At 36.0% G+C, this 24,503-nt stretch overlaps 3 protein-coding genes and 1 pseudogene across 4 annotated transcripts; 3 read left to right on the top strand and 1 right to left on the bottom strand.

Annotated features, from left to right (window-relative positions):
- The first annotated feature begins 490 nt into the window (after positions 1-490).
- Positions 491-10,853, top strand: LOC114371204 (serine/threonine-protein phosphatase BSL1-like). Its single transcript, XM_028328648.1, has 21 exons — positions 491-1,071; positions 1,161-1,221; positions 1,373-1,451; positions 1,552-1,631; positions 1,740-1,834; positions 2,388-2,487; positions 2,591-2,660; positions 2,913-3,014; positions 4,793-4,874; positions 4,979-5,146; positions 5,809-5,986; positions 6,097-6,298; positions 6,375-6,542; positions 6,675-6,913; positions 7,809-7,893; positions 7,996-8,094; positions 8,167-8,366; positions 8,614-8,689; positions 9,906-10,041; positions 10,118-10,257; positions 10,365-10,853. The coding sequence occupies exons 1-21, from the start codon at positions 870-872 to the stop codon at positions 10,446-10,448; spliced, it is 2,646 nt and encodes an 881-aa protein (XP_028184449.1). The 5' UTR covers positions 491-869; the 3' UTR covers positions 10,449-10,853.
- Positions 10,854-12,220: 1,367 nt separating this feature from the next.
- Positions 12,221-15,768, top strand: LOC114371205 (protein SLOW WALKER 1-like). Of its 2 annotated transcripts, XM_028328649.1 has the most exons (2): positions 12,221-13,862; positions 14,181-15,768. In XM_028328649.1, exons 1-2 carry the CDS (start codon positions 12,308-12,310, stop codon positions 14,249-14,251), a joined length of 1,626 nt encoding a protein of 541 aa, XP_028184450.1. In that variant the 5' UTR covers positions 12,221-12,307; the 3' UTR covers positions 14,252-15,768. The 2 variants fall into 2 exon arrangements, with proteins under 2 accessions (XP_028184450.1, XP_028184452.1); XM_028328651.1 differs by lacking the exon at positions 14,181-15,768 and having other exon boundaries at positions 12,221-14,162.
- Positions 14,689-17,915, top strand: LOC114370167 (annotated as a pseudogene).
- Positions 17,916-20,563: 2,648 nt separating this feature from the next.
- Positions 20,564-22,532, bottom strand: LOC114370621 (peroxidase 3-like). The gene is made up of 4 exons (XM_028328016.1): positions 22,241-22,532; positions 21,875-22,066; positions 21,498-21,663; positions 20,564-21,172 (listed from the first exon to the last, which is right to left on the bottom strand). The coding sequence occupies exons 1-4, from the start codon at positions 22,442-22,444 to the stop codon at positions 20,766-20,768; spliced, it is 969 nt and encodes a 322-aa protein (XP_028183817.1). The 5' UTR covers positions 22,445-22,532; the 3' UTR covers positions 20,564-20,765.
- Between the last annotated feature and the right edge of the window lie 1,971 nt (positions 22,533-24,503).

Here is a 24,503-nt window from a genome sequence, read left to right as displayed (position 1 = left end):
TTGTTGATGAAAGAAAATGGTAAACCTGAGAAAATAACATACTTATGTCTGATTGAGTCAAGATTTGTGTTTTAAATCAAATCAGTAATGTTCTACCATAAATGATAATCATGTTTGATTGAGTCAAGACTTATGTCTGACAGACCAAAACATGAAACTGAACAAACACTCATCCTACTTTACATTCATAATAACATTGTAACTTTGTCCATAGACTTGTGTTGCAGCATCTAAATGTACATATTTTGACATGAATAAAATACAACAGCCATGATGACGACATCAACAATTACATGAATTATATCAGGTCATTTGACCCGATTAAAGAACAAATGACAAAAACACACGGCCAAACAAGAAAAATCGAATTTTCCCGTAACGAGGGAGTGGCTCGATATTGAAGCCACAGGTCCTTTTCAAACATAAGTCCGAAACAAAACGAAAATGAATGAATTAAAATGAGAATAATTATTTGGTGGGGAGAAGGGAATGTATGTGCATCATGGTATCTCGAGGCTGCAAATTGCAAAATGCATCATGATCATCATCATGCGATAAACCCGAAAAAAAAAAACCAAACTTTCCATGTCAGAGCAACGGAAATAAATCTTACCCCCTTTGTGTAGAATAGAAATACAACCTGTAACCGCACTTTGACTTGGGCCATTCCTTACTCTTCCATCACAAGAACTCTTCCTTCCATCACTCTTCTACCTACCTCTCATAAATTTCCTGATCTGGAAAATAAGATACACTCTACTACTTTACGGTTTAGCGGGTCCGGAGCAAGACCGGGCCCACCAGCGTGCAGCGCCGTTGCTCAACCTTAGGGTTCTTGTCTTTGATTGTTAATTTTTTTTGAGATTTCGATGGGGTCGAAACCGTGGCTGTACCCTGCTCCAACCTATCGAACTATAGAAACTGTCTGGGACACCGATGAAGACGCTCCTGGCCCTCGTTGTGGCCACACCCTCACCGCCGTCGCTGCCACCAAGACTCTAGGCCCCCGCTTGATCTTATTCGGCGGCGCCACCGCCATTGAAGGAGGATCTTCCTCCGCTCCCGGCATTCGTAATTCCTCCCTTCACTCACTCGCTCACCCACTCTCTTCATCTGCCTTTTTTTTCGTTGCCTGAAATTCGCTGCTTTTTACTTTGCAGGATTAGCAGGAGTCACGAATACCGTCCATGCCTATGACGTTCAAAGTAGAAAATGGACTAGGTGAGTTTGATTCTCGTTTTCATAATTCTTAAATCTTCCAAATTCAGTTGATTTGTGTGTGTCTGTGATTGTGTGTTTTCATTTTTATTGTTTTGGATTTGATTGATGAATTGCTTCTGAAGTAATGATCTTTGCTGCTGTGAGTGTTCAGTATTAAACCCGCCGGAGAACCGCCATCTCCCCGGGCTGCTCATGCCGCTGCTGCAGTTGGAACCATGGTTGTTTTTCAGGTGATTGTGTGAATTGAGATAACTTGTGGGGACTGAGATTCCTCTTCTTCTTGACTAGTTTGGTTATATTAACATTTGCTTGATTTGTTTTCTTCACTAGGGTGGGATAGGTCCGGCGGGGCATTCTACCGATGATCTCTATGTGCTTGACTTGACCAATGATAAATACAAATGGCACAGGTGAGGTTTGTTGTAATTAGACATGTTTTTCTTTTTCCCTGCTTCTTGAATTTTGACAAAATCACACAATTAGTCAATATTGCTACTAATTTAATATTTTAATTGTAGGGTCGTTGTACAAGGGCAAGGACCTGGTCCACGCTATGGCCATGCAATGGACTTGGTTGCTCAGAGATATCTAGTAACTGTCAGCGGAAATGACGGTGAGACAAATTCATTACCGGGTTGTTGTTTTTCAAATTTTTGTTATAAAGCTGTGGTAAATTAGTTGTTGTATGAGGATTAGACTTTATCAGTGGAACAATCAAGTTGGCAAAATTTTTGAGCTTGACTTACTGTGGGTTTGAATTTCAATTGGGAACCTCCAAATCATAGTTTTGGCAAAAGCTGCTGGAGATGAGCTTTTACCTTGACTGTGGCTTGGAATTTCCCCAATGGGAATCCAAACATACCTGTGAATGCCATGTGCGTAAGTTCCTTTTGTATTTGGGTTTGCCATGCATCCAAAAATACTAAAGAAAAGTCGCGACAAAAGTTTGTCTCTTTTTTTATCAAGTTCTTATTGCATATTACCTTCATCTTGTTTAGTTCAAAGTTTGAGAATAAACACTGTTGAATTGATAGTGGAGATTTCTCTAAGTTGTTTTTGTTGGGCACTCATATGCTACATATATCTGTTTGGAATCTCTGGTGAAGAAAGTGTATATTGTCATGTGCTACCTAACAAATAGTTTAATTTTTTATACTGTGTGGCAGGGAAAAGAGTTGTATCTGATGCTTGGGCTTTGGATACTGCTCAAAAACCTTATGTGTGGCAGAAGCTGAACCCAGAAGGTGACAGACCTTCTGCCAGAATGTAAGTCTGTCTAGCCTCTTGGCTAATGAAGCCTTAGCTGTCTTCATTGCTTCTACATATATGAATATATTGTAATTTTACACTATTCTACCCCAATTTATAGGTACGCAACTGCTAGTGCTCGCTCAGATGGAATGTTTTTACTCTGTGGTGGAAGAGACTCTTCTGGAGCTGTATGTTCGATCGTATTTTTTTACTCAGATCATCATGATCTGTTGCTTATAGAAAACTTAGTTTGCTAATCTATCATGCTGGGATTTTCGACATTCCATTTGCATTGTTAAATTGTAGTGTGCTGAGTGATAAGTAATTATATTCGAAGCAGAAAAGCATACTTTGTTATTATATTGTTCTGACTTCTGAATCTTGCGTTTGGGGCATATTTAGTGAAGTATAATAGCATTTATCGTATTTATCTTTTGCAGCCACTAGCAGATGCCTATGGACTGCTCATGCATAGGAATGGCCAGTGGGAATGGACCCTTGCACCGGGAGTTTCCCCTTCACCTAGGTATCAACATGCTGCGGTATGTGAGAGATTCCTACTTTTTATTTCTTATCCTTTTTTTTTTTATATATATTGTATTTTATTTCACTGGGATTCATTTACATGTCTTTCTCATTATTGCTTTAAAAAGTGGCATGATTTGTTCATGCGCAATGATGTGGAGATTAATTTCTCTTATTCTCGCAATAAAGCTTGTTTATGTACATGTATGTGGCTGCTCAGACCCCGATGGTAAGAATTGTTCTTACATTGATCTAAGCATTATGGGGTCTCACATAATACCAGAGTAGTCATTTGCGTGCTATAGCACTGCTGTAGCAGCATTGTGGAGCGTCATGACTATAGGCCACTCAGTGGAACCCCGTGGTGTTACAGCTCACTGTTGCACCTGGAGTGCCATGAATCGCAGCTTCTATTGCATCAGAGACTAAATGTCCCCTTTTGTCCCCTCAAATGATATTGTTTGGTGCTGTTTGGGGGGGGGGGGGGGTGGCGTAATCTTTGGATTTTCCCCCCCTTTTATTTCATCCCTCTCTCACTCCAATCAAAGGCTAAATAATGCTGGTCACTTCTCTCTTCGATGCAAACCATCTGACCCAGAGTTCTCAGCTGCATTTCCGTCCAACTCATAGTAATAGCATGTTGATGGAGTTTCCTGCCAACCCATGGCACTCTGGTGGAATTTCCAGCTAATCCACACTCTGTCGAACTCTGACACACCGTTCTGTGGTCTCTACTCTGTTCACATCCTTTGGGGTCTGTTCTGTTCATGTCAAGGAGGACTAGAGGAGTCTATGTTTTGTTTTATATTCTTCGTTCATTGTACTGTTCATATAGACAACCTGCACTTTCTTTTATATTACTCAACTCTTATTATTAACTTCTGTTTCTGCGTTTGCCTTAAATTTATGGCTTTTAATCATTAATTATGAAAATACCTTTAATTATGTTTTGTTTTTTTGCATTTATATGTAACATAAATTATTTTAACTTAGATACGAAAATTTCATAATATACGGTAATCTTTCATACCCATACACACACCTTAGAAATTTTTTTAAGCCATTTATCTCTTGTTCTCTAACATGCTGATAAGCTAATCGTGGTTTATAACACTAAATAGGAGAGGTTATATAAATAATATCATAATAGTGGTTGACATAGATTTGGATTTGGGAAAAGATACCGTCTTTGAAAATATTACTCTATTTCTCTCACTTTATTTCTTATACTATTTTTCTCCAACAGTTGAATGCTTAATTTTGTTTTCTTTATTTGTCATCATTTTGTTCTTGTGCAATAAAGAGAGACTGTGTGAAATTTTAAAAGAATATAATGTAGATTCCTCTCTTTCCTATTTAATTCTGCATTCCGGAATAAGTTCTTGATATCTTTTAGTAGTTGGATGAAAAACTAGTTCAGTGGCTTAGAACTAGTGTAAGATTTTTCTACTTTTATAATAATGTCAATTTATCTTGTTGAAAGTTTAGGTATTTGGGTAGATAAGGAGGGAAAGAGAGAATATTCTGACGTATTAACTCAATAGTGTTGTGAAAGATGTGATAGAAAAGATAAAGTACTTAGCTCTATTTACTATAATAGAAGACTCCTCATCCCGATTAAATAAGGAAACAAATCCTGAAATATATATGGAATTTATTGCTAAAAGATCACCAAAGGTTCTCTAAAGGCCAATATATTCTTAGATATAATGTTATGATATCTAGAGATATCCTCTAGATGTTTTAAACTTTTGATGATTGTATTTTGATCGAATGTGGCATTGTGTTCTTTCAGGTTTTTGTTGGTGCACGATTACATGTTACAGGAGGTGTTCTCAGGGGTGGACGGTCCGTGGAAGGTGAAGCATCCATTGCAGGTAACTTGTTTTTCTATGTTATTACCAAATTTTATATTTCTTGTCATGTTGTTTTGTCCATTTCCTCTCTCTATACCTATGTTTTCTTTTTCTTGCTTTGACAGTATTGGACACTGCTGCTGGGGTTTGGTTGGACAGAAATGGCATTGTGTCCTCCTCACGCTCAAACAAAGGTCATGATTATGACCCTCCTTTGGAGCTTATGCGTCGTTGTCGCCATGCAGCAGCAGCTGTTGGTGTTCATATATTTATCTATGGTGGTCTAAGAGGAGGCAAGTACTTGCAATATTTTGACTTGAATGAGGCATATTCTATTATTTATATACCTGCAGACAACTGCGCTTAATGCCAATTAATTTTAAGATGGAATCTAACTTGACGATAGGAGCCCATGTCCATTGTTTCCATGTTTTGTGGAGGGGAATCTTTGTTGTTTTTCGTGCTGTATCACTTAATCAGTTTGTCTAATAGGCATCTGTGGAGGTGAGTGCGGTGTTAGAATGGCCCACACTGCTTGCCTCAATTATTAGGGTTCAGTTTATATACCTGTGGACAATTTCCCTTAATGGCAATTGAATTTAATGCTTACTAGAAAATACAATAGCATAATACTTTTTTCTTTTCTTTGCCTTTGTTTTGCTCAATTGCTCTGCTATATCTTTTTTTCCGAAAATATTCTGATTGCAGTCTTAACCTTTGGGGTATGCATTATAATGCCTTGAGTTGATTAATTCTCAGTTATCAATAGTTTGGTAGAAGGAACTGAAATGCCTATTGAAGGAATTAGTGTGTTAAAGTCCTCCAATTTGTATTATGGACTGCTAGTGTCTTGATGTTTTTACATTTTAATTTGGCTTACATTGATGATTCTTATATATTTCAAAATTTGTTCCTTTGTTTACCAATTCTAATGAAACCATGTTATCCTGTGCAGATATACTACTAGATGATTTCCTAGTGGCTGAAAATTCGCCATTGCAGCCTGACATTAATTCTTCTGAGAGAGCTTCACCTGTTACAAGCTCCAAACAAAATCAATCTAACTTGAATTATAATGTAACAGCACCAAATTTGGATGGTGGACCAGATACTCCTTCATTTGGTGGCTCAGGGTATATAATTTTTGCCTTCCTTCTTTAGAAGCTCAACACTTCTACTTCACTGTTCTTATGCTCGGGTTATTTCAGTTTTATGACAAGTTGACATGTGTTCATTTTATCAGCATGGACAAAAATTCCTTGGAGAAACTGAGGGAAGCATCAGCTGCTGAAGCTGAGGCAGCGAGTGCTGTCTGGCAAGCTGTGCAGTCTATATCAAGTAATCCAGCTGAAGAAACATCTCTGTCAGATGAAAACTCACAAGCTGCAGAAACAGTTTCAGATGGAAGTGACACTGAGGGAGATGTCCGCCTTCATCCTAGAGCCGTATGTTCTCGGAATCCTTGTTTATAACTGATCATGTTCCTCTCAAGGATGCAAAAATCATACATTTTTGTTACAGGTTGTAGTTGCCAAGGAGGCTGTAGGTAACCTAGGTGGAATGGTGAGACAATTATCGCTAGATCAATTTGAAAATGAAAGCAGACGCATGATTCCAGTAAATAATGATTTGCCATATCCTACGAAAAAGTTCACCAGGCAGAAATCTCCTCAGGGTTTACATAAAAAGGCAAGCATTATTTGATTGACATTCTGCTTCGTTCATATTGTTTGCTCTTGACATAGACTGCCTAGTGTCTACCCACTTAATTACCATATTGCTACATTAGACAATCTCTTATTATCACTGTCTTCTTGCCAGATAATTTCAACTTTGCTTAGGCCTCGCAACTGGAAAGCTCCTGCAAACAGGCGGTTCTTCTTGGATTCTTATGAAGTGGGTGAACTTTGCTATGCTGCCGAGCAAATATTTATGCATGAACCAACCGTTCTTCAGCTTAAAGCTCCTGTCAAAGTATTTGGTGATCTTCATGGTCAGTTTGGTGATTTGATGCGGCTATTTGATGAATATGGATTTCCTTCTACTGCAGGAGACATCACGTAAGTTTGTTACATGCATACATTGGTAGACATTGCTCATGTATCAAAAAGCTAATGTATGGATAGAGTATCAATCAACTCCTTTTCCTGTGATATCTATCATGTAATCCTGGATTGTTTTATTTATAGTCATTGCAACTTAGTTCCATCATTCTGATCATGAATTAACTTATTGTGAAATGTCAACCATCGATATTCTTAAAAGTGATAAAATAATGGTTACTCCTTGGGAAGCATATAACCACATTCTTTTTAAAGAGTATTTGTTAGTATGTGTCAAAAACATCATGAGGTTTACATGTTAGCTACAGTTGAGGTCTTGAGGGATATTTTTCTGCACTTGGTTATGGTGGTTCATTCTTTTGAATTCAGTTCAAGACTAATTAACTCTGAAAAGTATACCTTTCCTTGCTATGTGTGTGGGTGAGCCTTGGTGCATTGGTAAGGTTGCTACTTTATGATCTTGAGGTCACAGTTTTAAATCTTGGTAACAGTTGATCCACTTGCTGTGGGGTAAGATTGCCTACATTTATTCTCCCCTGGCCCCACTAAGGGGAGCCTCTAGCTTTGGGCTGCCTGTCTTGTGGATTTCACTTCTTCTCAATGGTTTGTTGTAATTAATTAGCTCTTCACTGAACAAAAAATGTTTTGTCCAAAAACCCTGTCTAGAAATGTTTACTTGTGATTTGAAGTAAAACGTGCCAACTGATGGTTGGGAGTTAATACGTACTGTATGTTCCTTAACAGGATTGGTTAATCTGACACTTGGTCTTGTTCTGTGTTAATACATTTCTTCTTGTCAATACTTGAGTGAAAATTTTTCGAAGGCATTCTTCTCTTTCTGTCGTCTCTCATATGAACATTTTGGAATTAGCTAACACATTTAATGTTTCAGCTATATTGACTACCTGTTTTTGGGAGATTACGTTGATCGAGGACAGCATAGCTTGGAAACCATTACCTTGCTACTTGCTCTTAAGGCAGGCTACTGTTTAATTGAATTCTAGGTTACTTGTCTGGTATTATTGTATTTGATTTTTTTGTGTGTTTATAATTGACCTTGTACTGACATTGTTGTGTAGATCGAATATCCTGAGAATGTTCACTTGATACGGGGAAACCACGAAGCTGCTGACATAAATGCACTATTTGGTTTTCGGATTGAGTGCATTGAAAGAATGGTAGAGACAGAAACATACTTGTATTGATTCAATTTTTGGATTCAACTTTGCAACTAACAATGTGCTTTGTAGGGTGAAAATGATGGGATATGGGCATGGACACGATTCAATCAACTATTTAATTATCTTCCATTAGCTGCTCTTATTGAAAAGAAAATTATCTGCATGCATGGTGGCATTGGAAGATCTATCAATTCAGTAGAAGATATAGAGAAGCTCAAAAGGCCCATAACAATGGATGCAGGATCTATTATTTTAATGGACCTTTTATGGTACCTCTTCTTTGTTATCTATCTATTTTTTTTTGTCATGTGGCTTCTTGTTATGTTTGCGTTCCCTTTTTGTTTCTTCTTTGAGGGAGATCCTAAATCCAACAGTATGGTTGCTATTTTATGGCCTGGTGATCATTTGTTTTAATCTTCAAAACAATCTCCCCTTGTGATCCACTTGGTGGGAGCAGTTTGCATTGGCTGCCTTTTTTTTCATTTTTTTTATTACAATATCTATGGGTTTGTGTAGGTCTGATCCCACAGAGAATGATAGTGTAGAGGGTTTGAGACCAAATGCTAGAGGCCCAGGGCTTGTCACTTTTGGGGTAAGTATATGCTATCTTTCATTGTAAACATTGACCTTTCATGCTATTGGGATATTTTCCAACCCCATCTCCCATAGATTATGATGTATGAGCATGTATTCTCATGTTTACATCTAAGATTACAAACTATTGTATGAATGGTGTGATTCTAGTGGATGATTTATTTTACTATTATGTATTTCATCCACATCCAGTGTTGGAAGAATCATCAGTTTCACCCCCCCCCCCTCCCCCCCCCCCCTCTTGCATAGTCTGGAAAAAATCTTTACACCAAATTTGGACATCATTCCTTGTGATAAATATGAATTTCAATTTCTGCGGTTCCTGAAGTCTGAAAACTAGTTGAAAGGGTTATGTAGCCCTAGCCTGCTGCTTTGTTGCTTCTCTCTGGAAACTAATTTATAATATTACCTTTCAAAATCAAATAATAGTCTGTTCTTGGGTCCTAGCAATTTGATTCACTGTTGAAATAGGATAGATCTATTGCCCCTATCTAGTATTTTTGGCTCATGGTCATTTTAACTTCTAGTGAGTTGTCGTTTCATATATGCCAAAGATTGGGAAGCATTGCCATATTCATCAATCTTTATTATGCTCTCTAATCCCCCTCCCCCGCACACCCTTTTGGATATCTTGTCATCCTATAACTTACTTTCCCTCTTTTCTCTGACAATTTCCTTTTGCAATGTTTTTAGTCCTTTAGTTGGAGTGGTCCCTTGTTAGATGTTATCAGTGTTGACTTGAAAAATACCTTCCCATAAGAGCAATTTTCAAGGCATGTTAGTCTTCCTTTACATGACCAAAAAGTATGAGTTAGCTCGGAGCAAGCTAACTGTGCCTAATTAGAAAGGAAAAATCAGTTTTTTAAAAGGGTCTAACAACCCTTCCTCCTCATCCGCAGTTTTCTGTAGTAATATAAATTAAGATCTTTGTTGAGAACCAAAAAGGAAAAATGAAAACGTCAAGTAACAAATTTTGGCAGTCTCTTCAAGACCAAAAAAAGGGTAGGAATTAGAATTTAGTAATTAAGACACCATTTGATTGGGAAAAGTATTGTGAAATATTAACAATTGTTTTGAACCCAATTCAAAAATCATATCTTTTTACTTATTGATAACATTTTATACAGTGGAATATTATTCACTGGTGGCATGCCTTAAAGTTCTTCCTATTTAAAGGGGAAGCTGACCTATTACTTCTCTTATTTTATGCACAGCCTGATCGTGTCACAGAATTTTGTAAGAAAAATAAATTGCAGCTCATTATAAGGGCCCATGAGTGTGTCATGGATGGTTTTGAACGATTTGCCCAGGGACAATTAATCACCCTTTTTTCTGCAACCAACTATTGTGGTAAGCATAATTTCTCACCAGCATTCTCGTTTGCATGTAATAGCATTTCAATCTCATGCCGGGTGTGTGATTTTAGGAACTGCGAACAATGCGGGAGCTATACTGGTAGTTGGTAGGGGTTTGGTTGTGGTTCCAAAATTAATTCATCCCATACCACCTCCCCTTCAGTCTCCTGAGACATCTCCTGAGCGTGGTATGGATGAGACATGGATGCAGGTGAGCCCTTATGCAGTATCTTTCTTCTCTATACTTTATTTAACAATTAATGAAGTGGATTTGTTGGATGCGATTCTCATTTTTTGGTGCTCATTTGCTTATTGTAGGAGCTCAATATTCAGAGGCCACCAACTCCTACTCGGGGTCGACCACAGCCTGACCTTGATCGTGGCTCACTAGCATACATATGATATAATTCATGACTTGAATAAATACTGCACATTGGGGATTTTTTGTCGTCGCTTGGTATCCTGCCAACCGAATGTTCTGTTTGTATACCTGTCATTGTTGACAGAATACATATTTTGTACTATATTCTTCTCTAGTTGCAGAAAAGCAAACTCTCATTAGCAGCATGCAAATAGCTTGAGAGAGTGCATTATTTTATGTTAGCCAATTAGCGAATGGCTTGTGGAGATTGGGTTTACTTACAAGGCATGGGACATGGATAAAGTGGAAGAGATGTTAGTGTCTTCTCCCCCTTAACATGGGGATTGATAACTTAGTGAGGGAATACCAATGTTTGGTATATATATTGTATCATAGATAAATATATATTCTTTCCTTTATATAAATGTTCATAACATTTGGATCAATCGTCTCTCAAGTCTCAAAGTTTGAAATAAAAAAGTAGGCAGTTCTTAAGTTTATAAAAGTATTCCCGGTCCACTGAGAAAAAAAGGCCTCAACGAAAGATTATTTGCTTTTCCAGTGTTTTTGGATTTGCATATGGGATGCATGTTTTCACATCAACTCAGCTAAAAGATGCAGTTGCTTCAGATTTGATGCATGTAATGTAACTGTGCCAAGAATTGCTCAGGTTGGTGAGTATTCGTATAAAGTTCCTGCATGAAATTACCATTGCCAACGAAGTTCTACAAAATTCATACAAAAGAATCAGACTACAATGGCAGCAAAATAGCACAAGAAAGAGGGTGCAGACAGTGGCCGCCATATGGAACTCGTTCAAAGTGCAATGCACTTCGTTGCACACTTTTTATGGGGAGTCAGTTTATTATCCCAAAAGAAAGGAAGGCAATAAACTATTCTGGAACATGATAAAGCACCCCACTTTTCTTAGACCATGAAATTAAAAGAGGTTGGAAACCAATAAGCATCAAATAAACAGTCATGTAGTCATTCATCATTGAAATATAAATTACAGAAATTAGGGTCAATTTTTGCAAAAACGAATGGGAAGGATGCAAAGAAATAGAATAAGGAAAAGAAACAAAACATTCCATAAGACGTTGGGTTTATTATCCTTTTGTTCTTCATCTTTTATGAATTTTCTTTAGTTCCGAATTTTTTTATTCCGTTTTTGGTCCTTAGATGTAGAATTTTTTAGGGACTAAAATGGGAAAAAAATTAGGACTAAGAATGGAATAATATTTTGGAGAGACTAAAAAAAATACCTACCAATAATGGATTGAAGAAAGCATAAATTGCTTCCCGTATGTAAAAGAAAAAAAACAAAAAAAACTACATCCACTGTTTACATCACCATCTGAAAAAATAAGAACAGGTCAATTTTGGTTTAACACGAACACACCCATTGCATTAAAAAAAAAAAAGGTGCACAATTGTGAATTTAAACATCGTCATGTTTCAGCATACATACCTGGGTTCAATACCCAATCAAAATACGTGTTGTAAACCCCCCTTTGCCTAACTCTATTGCCAAGCAATTTTCCATTATATATTGTAAATGTCTCATGTCACATTAACTAATTCCGAAAATTCATCATATCATTATTAATTAGGGGTAATTTAATTTGAGTAATTTTTAAAAATAATATTCAAAGTGGAGACAATATAAAAAAAACCCCGTGTATTGGATGTCTAATCAAGAATACTTTTTTTGTTTTTAAAGATTTATATATAAAAAAAAGCAATAAAATTTAGGAAGGAAAAAAAAAATCAACATAAAATAACATTTAAATTCTAATGTATCGACTACGCGAGGAACATAACAGTGATACTAAAATAGCACACAGTCACAGCACTCTTAAACCCTAAACCTTGGCTTGCGGCGTGGGAGGTTGCAAAAATGGAGGAAGCAAGAGTTCTGAAGAATTTCCCGGTGAAGCCAAAGCTGAAATCGAAAGCCAGAACCCCTAAGCAAACCCCTGAATCCAAGTACTGGTCCTCCTTCAAGACCCAACAAATTCCCAATCTCATCTCCGTTCCTTCCATCACGTTCTCTCCGACACCCCCTCACTCTTTCGCCGCCGCACATTCCGCCTCCCTCACTCTCTTCAGCTCCCAAACGCTCTCCCCCGCCGCCACCATCTCCTCCTTCTCCGACGCCGTCACCTGCGCTTCCTTCCGCTCCGACGCCCGCCTCCTCGCCGCCTCCGACCTCTCCGGCCTCGTCCAGGTCTTCGACGTCAAGTCCCGCACCGCCCTCCGCCGCCTCAAGTCCCACTCCCGCCCCGTCCGCTTCGTCCACTTCCCCCGCCTCGACAAGCTCCACCTCATCTCCGCCGGCGACGACGCCCTCATCAAGCTATGGGACGTCGCCGAGGCGACCCCGGTCGCCGAGTTCCTCGGCCACAAGGACTACGTCAGGTGCGGAGACTCCTCCCCTGTGAATTCTGAAATCTTCGTTACAGGCTCCTATGACCATGTCGTCAAGCTCTGGGATTCTAGGGTTAGGGATTCGAAATGGTCGGTGCAGGTGAACCATGGCGCGCCCGTGGAGGATGTTGTGTTCTTGCCGTCCGGAGGGATGGTTGCGACGGCTGGTGGGAATTCGGTTAAGCTGTGGGACTTGATTGGTGGAGGGAAGCTTGTGTATTCCATGGAGAGTCACAACAAGACGGTTACATCGATTTGTGTCGGGAAAATTGGGAAGGATGATGGAGAAGAATCATCGAATCAGTTTAGGATCATGAGTGTTGGGTTGGATGGGTACTTGAAGGTGTTTGATTATGGATCATTGAAGGTTACACATTCCATGAGGTTCCCCGCGCCTCTTTTGTCAGTCGCTTACTCGCCGGATTGTTCCACCAGGGCAATTGGGACTTCCAATGGAGTGATCTATGCTAGCAAGAAGAAGATAAGGGAAAAGGAAAAGGAGAGGGAGAGTGAGGCTAGCTTGTTTTGGAAAATCGCACCTGTGGAGAACACTGAGAAGAAAGCGATGAGGCCTTCGCATTTCAGGTATTTCCATAGAGGGCAGGGAACGAAGCCGTCCGAGGGGGATTTCTTGGTTATGAAGCCCAAGAAGAAGAAGTGGGCTGAGCACGACATGCTGTTGAACAAGTTTGAGCATGGGGAGGCTCTGGTATCTGTGTTGCAAACTATGAACCCCGGGCATGTGGTGGCTGTGCTGGAGGAATTGGTGGCTAGGAAGAAATTGCTTAAGTGTGTCTCCAACTTGGATGTGAAGAATTTGGAACTCCTCTTGGAATTCTTGCATAAGTATTGTACCTTGCCTAGATATTCTAGTTTGTTGATGGGATTTGCCAAGAAGGTTCTTGAAATGAGGGTGGATGATATTAGAGCTTCTGATTCTGAAGCCATCAAGAGTCATATCATAAATCTCAAGCGGGCTGTTGTGCAGGAGATTCGGATTCAACAGTCATTGCAAGAGATACAGGGTATAATCTCTCCTTTGTTGAGGATTGCTGGAAGATGAAATTTTGGGTTTCTCATCTATGAGCTGGTTTTGTTAGGCTATGTCTTTTTTTTCTCTCTCTAAATTTTGATTTAAGAATGTATTTGTTATTCTGGTAATTTGATTCAGGCAATGCCAGTTTCTCTAGAATTTTTGTTGGCGACTGTGATCCTTGGAAAACACCGGGAAATGTTTTAAATTATTGCCAATTGTGTTTTAAGGGGTTCTACTTTCACCTTTATCTATGGTCTCATTTGGCACCTATATAATATTTTCTTCTGTATGATGGCCTTCAAAACAGGTGGATCTTTTATAATGCTGTGTATTAAGTGCATGATGCTGTGTTTTCATATCCTGTTGGCAAGAGGTTGAATCCCAAAATTAGATCTCTATGTGCTATTAAATTAGACCTATTTGTGCACCTTCTTTGCAGGTATCCATATTTTCTAGCAGTCAACTGTTAGATAAAGATGTAATGTGCTGTTATATTGAATAACTGAACTGGTGTCTGTTATATCCAATTTATTAATAATTTACTAATTTTCACAAAATGGTTCATGGAAAGCGCTTCTTTGCTATGCTCCTCAAGTTTGCATTATAACATTACCCACATCTGGGGGTGGCGTAATAATGCTGGTCATGTCAATCAAAGGCTGAATAATGCTGGTCACGTCTCTCTTCGATGTAAATCATCTAACCCAGAGTTCTCAGCTGCATTTCCGTCCAACTCATAGTCATAGCATGTTGGTGGAGTTTCCAGCCAACCCATGGCACTCTGATGGAATTTCCAGCTAATCCACACTCTGTGAACTCTGACGCACTGTTCTGTGGTCTCTACTCTGTTCACATCCTTTGGGGTCTGTTCTGTTCATGTCAAGGAGGACTAGAGGAGTCTATGTTTTGTTTTATATTCTTTGATCATTGTACGGTTCATATAGACAACCTTACAATGCTCTTTCTTGCTGCACTTTCTTTTATATTACTTGACTCTTATTATTAACTTCTGTTTCTGCGTTTGCCTTAAATTTATGGCTTTTAATCATTAATTATGAAAATACCTTTAATTATGTTTTTTTTTGCATTTATATGTAACAAATTATTTTAACTTAGATACGAAAATTTCATAATATACAGTAATCTTTCATACACATACACACACCTAAGAAATTTTTTTAATCCATTTATCTTTTGTTCCGTAACATGCTGATAAGCTAGCTAATCATGGTTTATAACACTAAATAGGATAGGCTATATAGATAGTAGTGGTTGACATAGATTTGGATTTGGGAAAAGATACCGTCTTTGAAAATAATACTCTATTTCTCTCACTTTATTTCTTATACTATTTTTCTCCAACAGTTGAATGCTTAATTTTGTTATCTTTATTTGTGATCATTTTGTTCTGGTGCAATAATGAGAGACTGTGAAATTTTAAAAGAATATAATGTGGATTCCTCTCTTTCCTATTTAATTCTGCATTCCAGAATAAGTTCTTGATATCTTTTAGTAGTTGGATGAAAAACTAGTTCAGTGGCTTAGAACTAGTGTAAGATTTCTCTACTTTTATAATGATGTCAATTTATCTTGTTGAAAGTTTAGGTATTTGGGTAGATAAGGAGGGAAAGAGAGAATATTCTGACGTATTAAATCAATAGTGTTGTGAAAGATGTGATAGAAAAGATAAAGTACTTAGCTCTATTTACTATAATAGAAGACTCCTCATCCCAATTAAATAAGGAAACAAATCCTGAAATATATATGGAATTTATTGCTAAAAGATCACCAAAGGTTCTCTAAAGGCCAAAATATTCTGAGATATAATGATATGATATCTAGAGATATCCTCTAGATGTTTTAAACTTTTGATGATTGTATTTTGATCAAATGTGGCATTGTGTTCTTTCAGGTTTTTGTTGGTGCCCAATTACATGCTACAGGAGGTGTTCTCAGGGGTGGACGGTCCGTGGAAGGTGAAGCATCCATTGCAGGTAACTTGTTTTTCTATGTTATTACCAAATTTTTTATTGTATATTTCTTGTCATGTTGTTTTGTCCATTTCCTCTCTCTATACCTATGTTTTCTTTTTCTTGCTTTGACAGTATTGGACACTGCTGCTGGGGTTTGGTTGGACAGAAATGGCATTGTGTCCTCCTCATGCTGAAACAAAGGTCATGATTATGACCCTCCTTTGGAGCTTATGCGTCGTTGTCGCCATGCAGCAGCAGCTGTTGGTGTTCATATATTTATCTATGGTGGTCTAAGAGGAGGTAAGTACTTGCAATATTTTGACTTGTATGAGGCATATTCTATTATTTATATACCAGCAGACAACTGCGCTTAATGCCAATTAATTTTAAGATGGAATCTAACATGACAATAGGAGCCCATGTCCATTGTTTCCATGTTTTGTGGAGGGGAATCTTTGTTGTTTTTCGTGCTGTATCACTTAATCAGTTTGTCTAATAGGCATCTGTGGAGGTGAGTGCGGTGTTAGAACAGCCCACACTGCTTGCCTCAATTTTTTGTGTTCAGTTTATATACCTGTGGACAATTTCCCTTAATGGCCATTGAATTTAATGCTTACTAGAAAATACAATAGCATAATACTTTTTTCTTTTCTTTGCCTTTGTTGCTCACTTGCTCTTCTATATCTTTTTTTCCGAAAATATTCTGATTGCATTCTTAACCTTTGGGCTATGCATTATAATGCATTGAGTTGATTAATTCTCAGTTATCAATAGTTTGGTAGAAGGAACTGAAATGCCTATTGAAGGAATTAGTGTGTTAAAGTCCTCCAATTTGTATTATGGACTGCTAGTGTCTTGATGTTTTTACATTTTAATTTGGCTTACATTGATGATTCTTATATATTTCAAAATTTGTTCCTTTGTTTGCCAATTCTAATGAAACCATGTTATCCTGTGCAGATATACTACTAGATGATTTCCTAGTGGCTGAAAATTCGCCATTGCAGCCTGACATTAATTCTCCCGAGAGAGCTTCCCCTGTTACAAGCTCCAAAGAAAATCAATCTAACTTGACTTATAATGTAACAGCACCAAATTTGGATGGTGGACCAGATACTCCTTCATTTGGTCACTCAGGGTATATAATTTTTTGCTTCCTTCTTTAGAAGCTCAACACTTCTACTTCACTGTTCTTATGCTCGGGTTATTTCAGTTTTATGACAAGTTGACATGTGTTCATTTTATCAGCATGGACAAAAATTCCTTGGAGAAACTGAGGGAAGCATCAGCTGCTGAAGCTGAGGCAGCGGGTGCTGTCTGGCAAGCTGTGCAGTCTATATCAAGTAATCCAGCTGAAGAAACATCTCTGTCAGATGAAAACTCACAAGCTGCAGAAACAGTTTCAGATGGAAGTGACACTGAGGGAGATGTCCGCCTTCATCCTTGAGCCGTATGTGCTCGGAATCCTTGTTTATAACTGATCATGTTCCTCTCAAGGATGCAAAAAGCATACATTTTTGTTACAGGTTGTAGTTTCCAAGGAGGCTGTAGGTAACCTAGGTGGAATGGTGAGACAATTATCGCTAGATCAATTTGAAAATGAAAGCAGACGCATGATTCCAGTAAATAATGATTTGCCATATCCTACGAAAAAGTTCACCAGGCAGAAATCTCCTCAGGGTTTACATAAAAAGGCAAACATTGTTTGATTTACATTCTGCTTCGTTCATATTGTTTGCACTTGACATAGACTGCCTAGTGTCTACCCACTTAATTACCATATTGCTACATTAGACAATCTCTTATTATCACTGTCTTCTTGCCAGATAATTTCAACTTTGCTTAGGCCTCGCAACTGGAAAGCTCCTGCAAACAGGCGGGTCTTCTTGGATTCTTATGAAGTGGGTGAACTTTGCTATGCTGCCGAGCAAATATTTATGCATGAACCAATCGTTCTTCAGCTTAAAGCTCCTGTCAAAGTATTTGGTGATCTTCATGGTCAGTTTGGTGATTTGATGCGGCTATTTGATGAATATGGATTTCCTTCTACTGCAGGAGACATCACGTAAGTTTGTTACATGCATACATTGGTAGACATTGCTCATGTATCAAAAAGCTAATGTATGGATAGAGTATCAATCAACTCCTTTTCCTGTGATATCTATCATGTAGTCCTGGTATCAAAGCATTGCTTGCTGTGAGTGGGGTGGTGTAACTTATGACAAGTAGGGACATGTTGGTCTTGACCTGAATGGAGAATCAATCTATGCTGGACTATACAATTCGAGTAGTCTGCAAAATAATCTGCAGGTTTTGAATGTGGTTAATAATAACTTCAATTCTGAGGTACCATCTAGATTCAGCAAACTGAAGGACTTAAACATATCTGAATTTGTCATATGCTGGCTTTGTGGGGTATATTCCAATAGAGATTTCTCAGTTATAAGATTGGTTACTATCGATATCTCTTTTTTCTCTTATTCAACAGGACACTGCTGAAACTCGAGAGTGTAGACCTACAAAAGTTTGTCCAAAACTACAGCAGGATTAGGCAACTGTATAGGATGGTGTAAACATCTCAACACCGGGACAGGAATGGTACAGTTTGCTACCACTGTTTAGTCTTGAATTGAGCATTTCAAACTGCAATCTCTCTGGACCCCTTGATTCTTCATTGACCAGACTTGAGAACCTTTCAGTCATTCCTCTTGGTCACAATTTATCATTGCCAGTGCCAAAATCATTTTGTTAGTTTTTATTTTTTTTAACGGCAAAACCTTTTTGTTAGTTTTTGAAATCTGACAACTGTAAACATTAGTTCTAGCGGGTTGACAGAAATATTTTCATAGATCTTTCAGGTAGCAACATTGGCTGATAAAGACATACATATCATTCAACAATGATCTTTATGTTTCTTACCAGAATTCCTATTGAATGGTCCTCTTTGGACATTGATGTAAGTCACACAAGGTTCTCAGGAGCATTACCAGCTTTTATAAGTATAATCTTACGCGGTTATCTATCTTAGATCTTTCCAACAACATTTTTCACGGTCAGCTTAAATTTCAAGTATCCCTTCTTCCATGTTGAGATCCTTGATTTAAGCAGCGGCAACAATTTAGAAGGGCCCATTCCCCTGTACCTTCATCTCAGATCACTTAATGTCCACCCATTGTAATCCAACAAGTTAAATTGCACAGGAAAATCAAGTTTTCAAATGCTTATTTTTCATTTGGGTTATCTTTGAAAAAACTATCTAAAAGATGGAAGATGGTAGCTGGAAGTTGAAAAATTAGTTTATTAAATTATAAGTGTTTGATAAAACTAACTGTTGAAATAATTATAAAATATAAAATGAATGAAAAATAATAAAATAATGATTTATTTAAAAAGGATAAACAGAAAATTGATAAATATATCAAAGATAAAAAGAAAAAAAATACAAAAGTTAGAAGATAAAAACTAATATTTTAAAAAATATGTTTAAGTAATATTTCAAAAAATATTAAAAACTCTTTTAAAAAATTGTTTGTCAAAACAATGAAATGAATTTTTCAACTAATAAAAAAATTTAAAAATTAACTAAACTTGTCAAACATAGTTTTAGAATTCAAAACTTTGATGTTTAAGGTTCACCTAATCAATATGCTCATTAGGCCTTGGATGAACATTTGTTGTCATAACATTTCATTAATATAAATTTATACTATTTGTACAAATATTATAAATTTATATTAATAATAAGAAAAATTATATTAATAAATAATTTCATTAATATATTATCAATATATACGCGTCATATATTGTCAGAGGTAATCCTAATACTTATTTTTTAAGTCTTATGTCTTTAATTACGAATCAAAATATTTGTCTTCAAATTAGATTTTTTTGTTTTTATTCAAATTAAAAAAATATACCGGCAATCACAATATACTTGCTAGAATATAAAGTTATATGGTATATATAATATAAACTTTAAAATTATGCGCCGACGAAAAAATTTAAAGTAATTTTAATTTGATTTCTTAATGATATTTTAAAGAAGTAACTTACTAAATTGCTACATATAAAATTATTGCGATATCTGACAATATATTGTATTATTATATTATTTATATAGTATGTTTTTAATTATACTTTTTATAACAGCATTTTTTAACCTTTTTTTATTACATTAGATATCTTATCTCATATGTCCAGTTTTTCATTTCTCTTTATTCATACAAAAAATATAATGAGGCTGTACAAAATACAATTTCATTTATTATAATAATTTAACCAAAATTATCTAGACCTAGATTTTATGTTAATTCACATGTTTGAAGGCTCAAGATGCTTTCCATTTCATGAAAACTCTTGGAATAAATTACTAATTTCGTGAACAAAATATTGTCTTTTCTCCTAAAATAATAAAACTATTCAAGTAATCTCTCAGTATTTAATATTTTAATGTCTAAGTTAATATATTTTAGTAAATTTAAGTGATCAATTTTTTATAATAACTATTTAGTATGATTTCATTCTTTTTAAGATTATTTAAGTAATTTTTTAAGAGAGTAATACTTCAAAGGATGTAATAGATACCAACATTTTTAAGTAAAATTCAATTCAAATTTATTAAGTAAGGTCTGGTAGAATATAATTGAGATGAGAAATTTTATGATCAAGTCAATAAAATAAGTAAATATTTCACACTAGGAAAAAAAAGTAATAGATATATCACAGTTATGAGAAAGTCAAACTAAAGTATAAAAACACATACTTTGATACTTAATACACGTTTATTGGAATTTGATGATAACAGTAATAACCTTTCCATGAGGGTTTAGAGGTATTTGATAACTGATCATAATTAGCAACTCAAACAATTGAAAGGAAATTAAAACCACAAAACAGCTCTTGATTAGGACATGATTTATTTATGAGTTGACAACTGAACACTTGTTCCGTATTTCTCCAGCAGAACCAGTGAGGACCTCAATGGCTCCCATTCTCTTCATTGACTGTGCAAATTCTGTGAAGAACTTGTTTTGATCAACCAATTCTTTAGCTATATCTTCTGATTGCTCTTGTGTTAGAAGGGCTGCGTCTGATTGGAATAGGCCCTTATTCTGGAGAAGGTTTGGATAATAGTCACTATCGAACTTGGTAGAGCTTCCAGGATCCATTTCTACCGTTGTGGTTGTGTCACTCAGGCTCTGGCACTTTGTCTTCAAGAATTCAGCATAAGTGGTGTTCAAAGAAGGGTCTTGATCACCTTTCCCGGTGAAATTGTAAAGCCTGTTACTGAACAAGTTGCAATGCCCTATTCCAATTGTGTGTGCCCCTACATATATATGAAAATTATATAGAAACACAATTGTCATAAACTGTACGTTAAGATAATTAATTAATGTTTTTTTATCGGAAAATACGATTAGAAGTTAGTTTTGTTAGAAATAAAATGTTAGTGGGAGAGATTGAAACCCATAATCTTTCTCTCTGTTCTTTTCTCTTCAACCATCAAATTAAATCAATCTTATAACTCCATAGATTATTAATTAATGTATACTACATATTGTTGATTATGATCTTGCTTTGTAATTCCTTGCATCTATTTATGTATCGGTATATACACACTACCAGCAATTATTATTATGAATGTTAATTACCTGATAATACAACCAGATCGTGCAAAGTGAGACCTTTGCCAGCAAAGCTTTCTTTGAGTTGGGTGAAGTTGAAGAAAGGTGCTGGGATATTGGCCAAGGCTTCGTTACTGTTCGATACTGTGCCATCTCTTCTACCCGTCAGCACTTCCCACATTGGTTTATTAAACTGCAAAGTTCATTTATACATCATATAAAACATGCATGAAAGTAATAACCTAACTAATATATAGGATTATGTATTAATGTATGTAACATGTGTTAAACATGATTGTAGTAGTTCTATTGTTAAAAGGGTGTGTGAGTATTATAAATGTTTTAGTACCAGTCTTTAATTCATATTAATAAGAAAAAAGAGTATTTAAGAAGAATTAACTTACTTGGACTGAAACAGCGTCCCTAGCTGCCAATGCCAGTATGTCAGCACAAGATACAGTTTTGGAACATTTTGCCTCAACCGCACTTTTTATGTCATCTATGACATCAAAGCCAGCCAAGGATAAATTTGGAATTGCATCCCTCTCAGCAGTGTTACTGGCAGTAGAGTTCAACAAAACTGAGGCATCACAACCCTGAAATGTACGTTTGCATTGCAACCATTATGTTATACGGATATTAATCATTTGTTATATGTATATCTCCTAAACAATTAGCACACTTTTATTTGCATGTTGTGATATATGCCACGGTATATCAAAATTGGATAAATAAATACGTAAAAAAAAATAGAATTAATAATATTATACCCTGACAAAACAATCATGAAAATGCATTCTAAGCAACTTGGCTGGCAAATCGGGATTAGCAGACACATGCTGCTGGGTTTTGGTCTTAATAATGTCCTCGGCTTGAGGGCAGGAATCCCGGTAGAACTTTTTCCTTAGGCTGCCTCCTTGACAAACCCCAAGGAAACCCAAAAGCACCACACATAGCAAAATACTGATCTTCATATTCAAAATTTTCAACCCTTTTACTTCACTCTCACTTGAATTCCCTATATATATATATATATATAGTAAGTATAGTCTTGAAAATTGGAATGCTTAGCTACAAGGATCTCCCTCCCTTTTATAGGCATTATATGCCATTTTTCTAAAGCATTATATATGTATTTTAATTTTTATACTTATTTGGGATTAATTTCTCAATTAACCGGCCTGTGCCCTGGCTTGCGCAACTATAATTTCATCCATCTCTTCAATCATTGGATGCAAAATGCATGTATAGGGCATAACTTGTTTCATTAAAATAAACACCTGCCAATGAATAATGACGACACGGTTTAGAAATTAATAGAATATTAACTCAAAGAATAATCAACAACTTTAAAAAAAAAACCTCAGTCTTTCAGTTCTATTTTGGTTAGAACATGCCAACCTTGTATAATAGTGTTCTTTGTTGTCATAATCTTCTTAGGTCAACCCTCTTTTAAAGCTTTCTTCTGTCTATTTTTTTCTTTTTGTTAAGCTTTGACTAAGCATCTCGACTAGCGAACTAATGATTAACTCGTGTAGTTATAATTAACTCGCTGAATATGCTCGTCCCGTATATCATATATCGAACGAATCACAGTGAGAATTGTGTGATGCAAATGCAGGCAGAATATATCTTAAGTATTTAGGTTAGCACACAACACAAGTATGCGTTTTTACATTAGATTGAGCTAATGAGCTGTTCTCCACCATTATATATTGCTACTATATTAGATTGAGAGTTGAGACATATATATATATATTATATATATATATATATATATATATATATATATATATATATATATATATATATATATATATATATATATATAGATATATATCCAGCTTATATTATGTGTTCATGTCATATAGGCACCTCAACCTTTAGTCGTTAAAATTATATAAATCATCTTTGTATTCAATAAAAAAAGTATAAAAAATTAGAAGGGGAACAAAAACATGACCTGATTTCATGTGATTATGAGGTTTATTTAGAAGACGGTTATTAAAAATGGTATAGTTAATACATAGACTACGTGTTATATAAAAATATGCCTCTGTGTTCATTTCAAAGGTTAAGTTGAAGTTATCAATTAGGGAATAAATTAAGTTGGACCTCCATATTGTTCTGTCCGGTAATGAAACTGAATTGGATATTTGAAGATATTTCATATCTATATAAGTTATAGATATATACTCCTTACAAACAGTTGGATAAGCCATGTTTTTTCTTGTGATTGAAGGTAACGACTCCAGTTATTTGCAATTCAAGGAAGGTTTAATTAAGAAAATAAATAAATTTTCAATAGCCAAAGTCAATGCTTATCTGTGTCAAAAACATGGTAACAATCCATTCTTAATTTTTCAAGTTTGTCTTCTAGATTGTTCCACTGCACATGCAAGGCTGCTCAATCAGAACTTAAGGATGTTTTGTCTTTAGACACAAATGGTTCAGGTATATACATTCCCTTCCCCCAATATAAGCACATATATACATCCTTGTTTCTGCACGATTGGATTACAAGCAGTAAACTATAGTGCTAAATTCACAACAAATTTGACTTTATATATTCCCATAAAAGTCAATATATTCTGCGAGAGGTTGATATTATATATTATGCGTTTAATTTATACGGCCAGCTGCATGTTTGTGATATAAAGATTTTTTTTAATACCTTGGCTATGGTGTATACTTAGGAAGGTACTTCTTACAAAACTTGGTTTGTTAAGGCCTGTGATATGGTTTAGTTGAATTTAGAAAACATTTTTTAAAAAAGTTTTGAAAGTAAGTTCAGATTTGGAAGAAAAAAAACAGAAATTAAAATATATTTTTTATTCCTATTATTATGTGACTCTTATTAACAAATGATGTATTTAGTAGAAAATTAAGTGATCATTCTAAGTAACATTCGTTAGTATTTATAGTACAATGTCAATATTTGATACATTGAAAAAAAATTAATTTCTAAAATAAATATTATTTATCTATTAGTATCCAATGTTTTAAAACTCGAACAGTCAAACCGGTATGACT

The sequence above is a fragment of the Glycine soja genome, chromosome 10 (assembly GCF_004193775.1).
Source record: "Glycine soja cultivar W05 chromosome 10, ASM419377v2, whole genome shotgun sequence".
Classification (NCBI taxonomy): domain Eukaryota; kingdom Viridiplantae; phylum Streptophyta; class Magnoliopsida; order Fabales; family Fabaceae; genus Glycine; species Glycine soja.
Note: the sequence above shows the minus strand (reverse complement) of the source record. Positions and strands in the feature narration are given on the sequence as shown.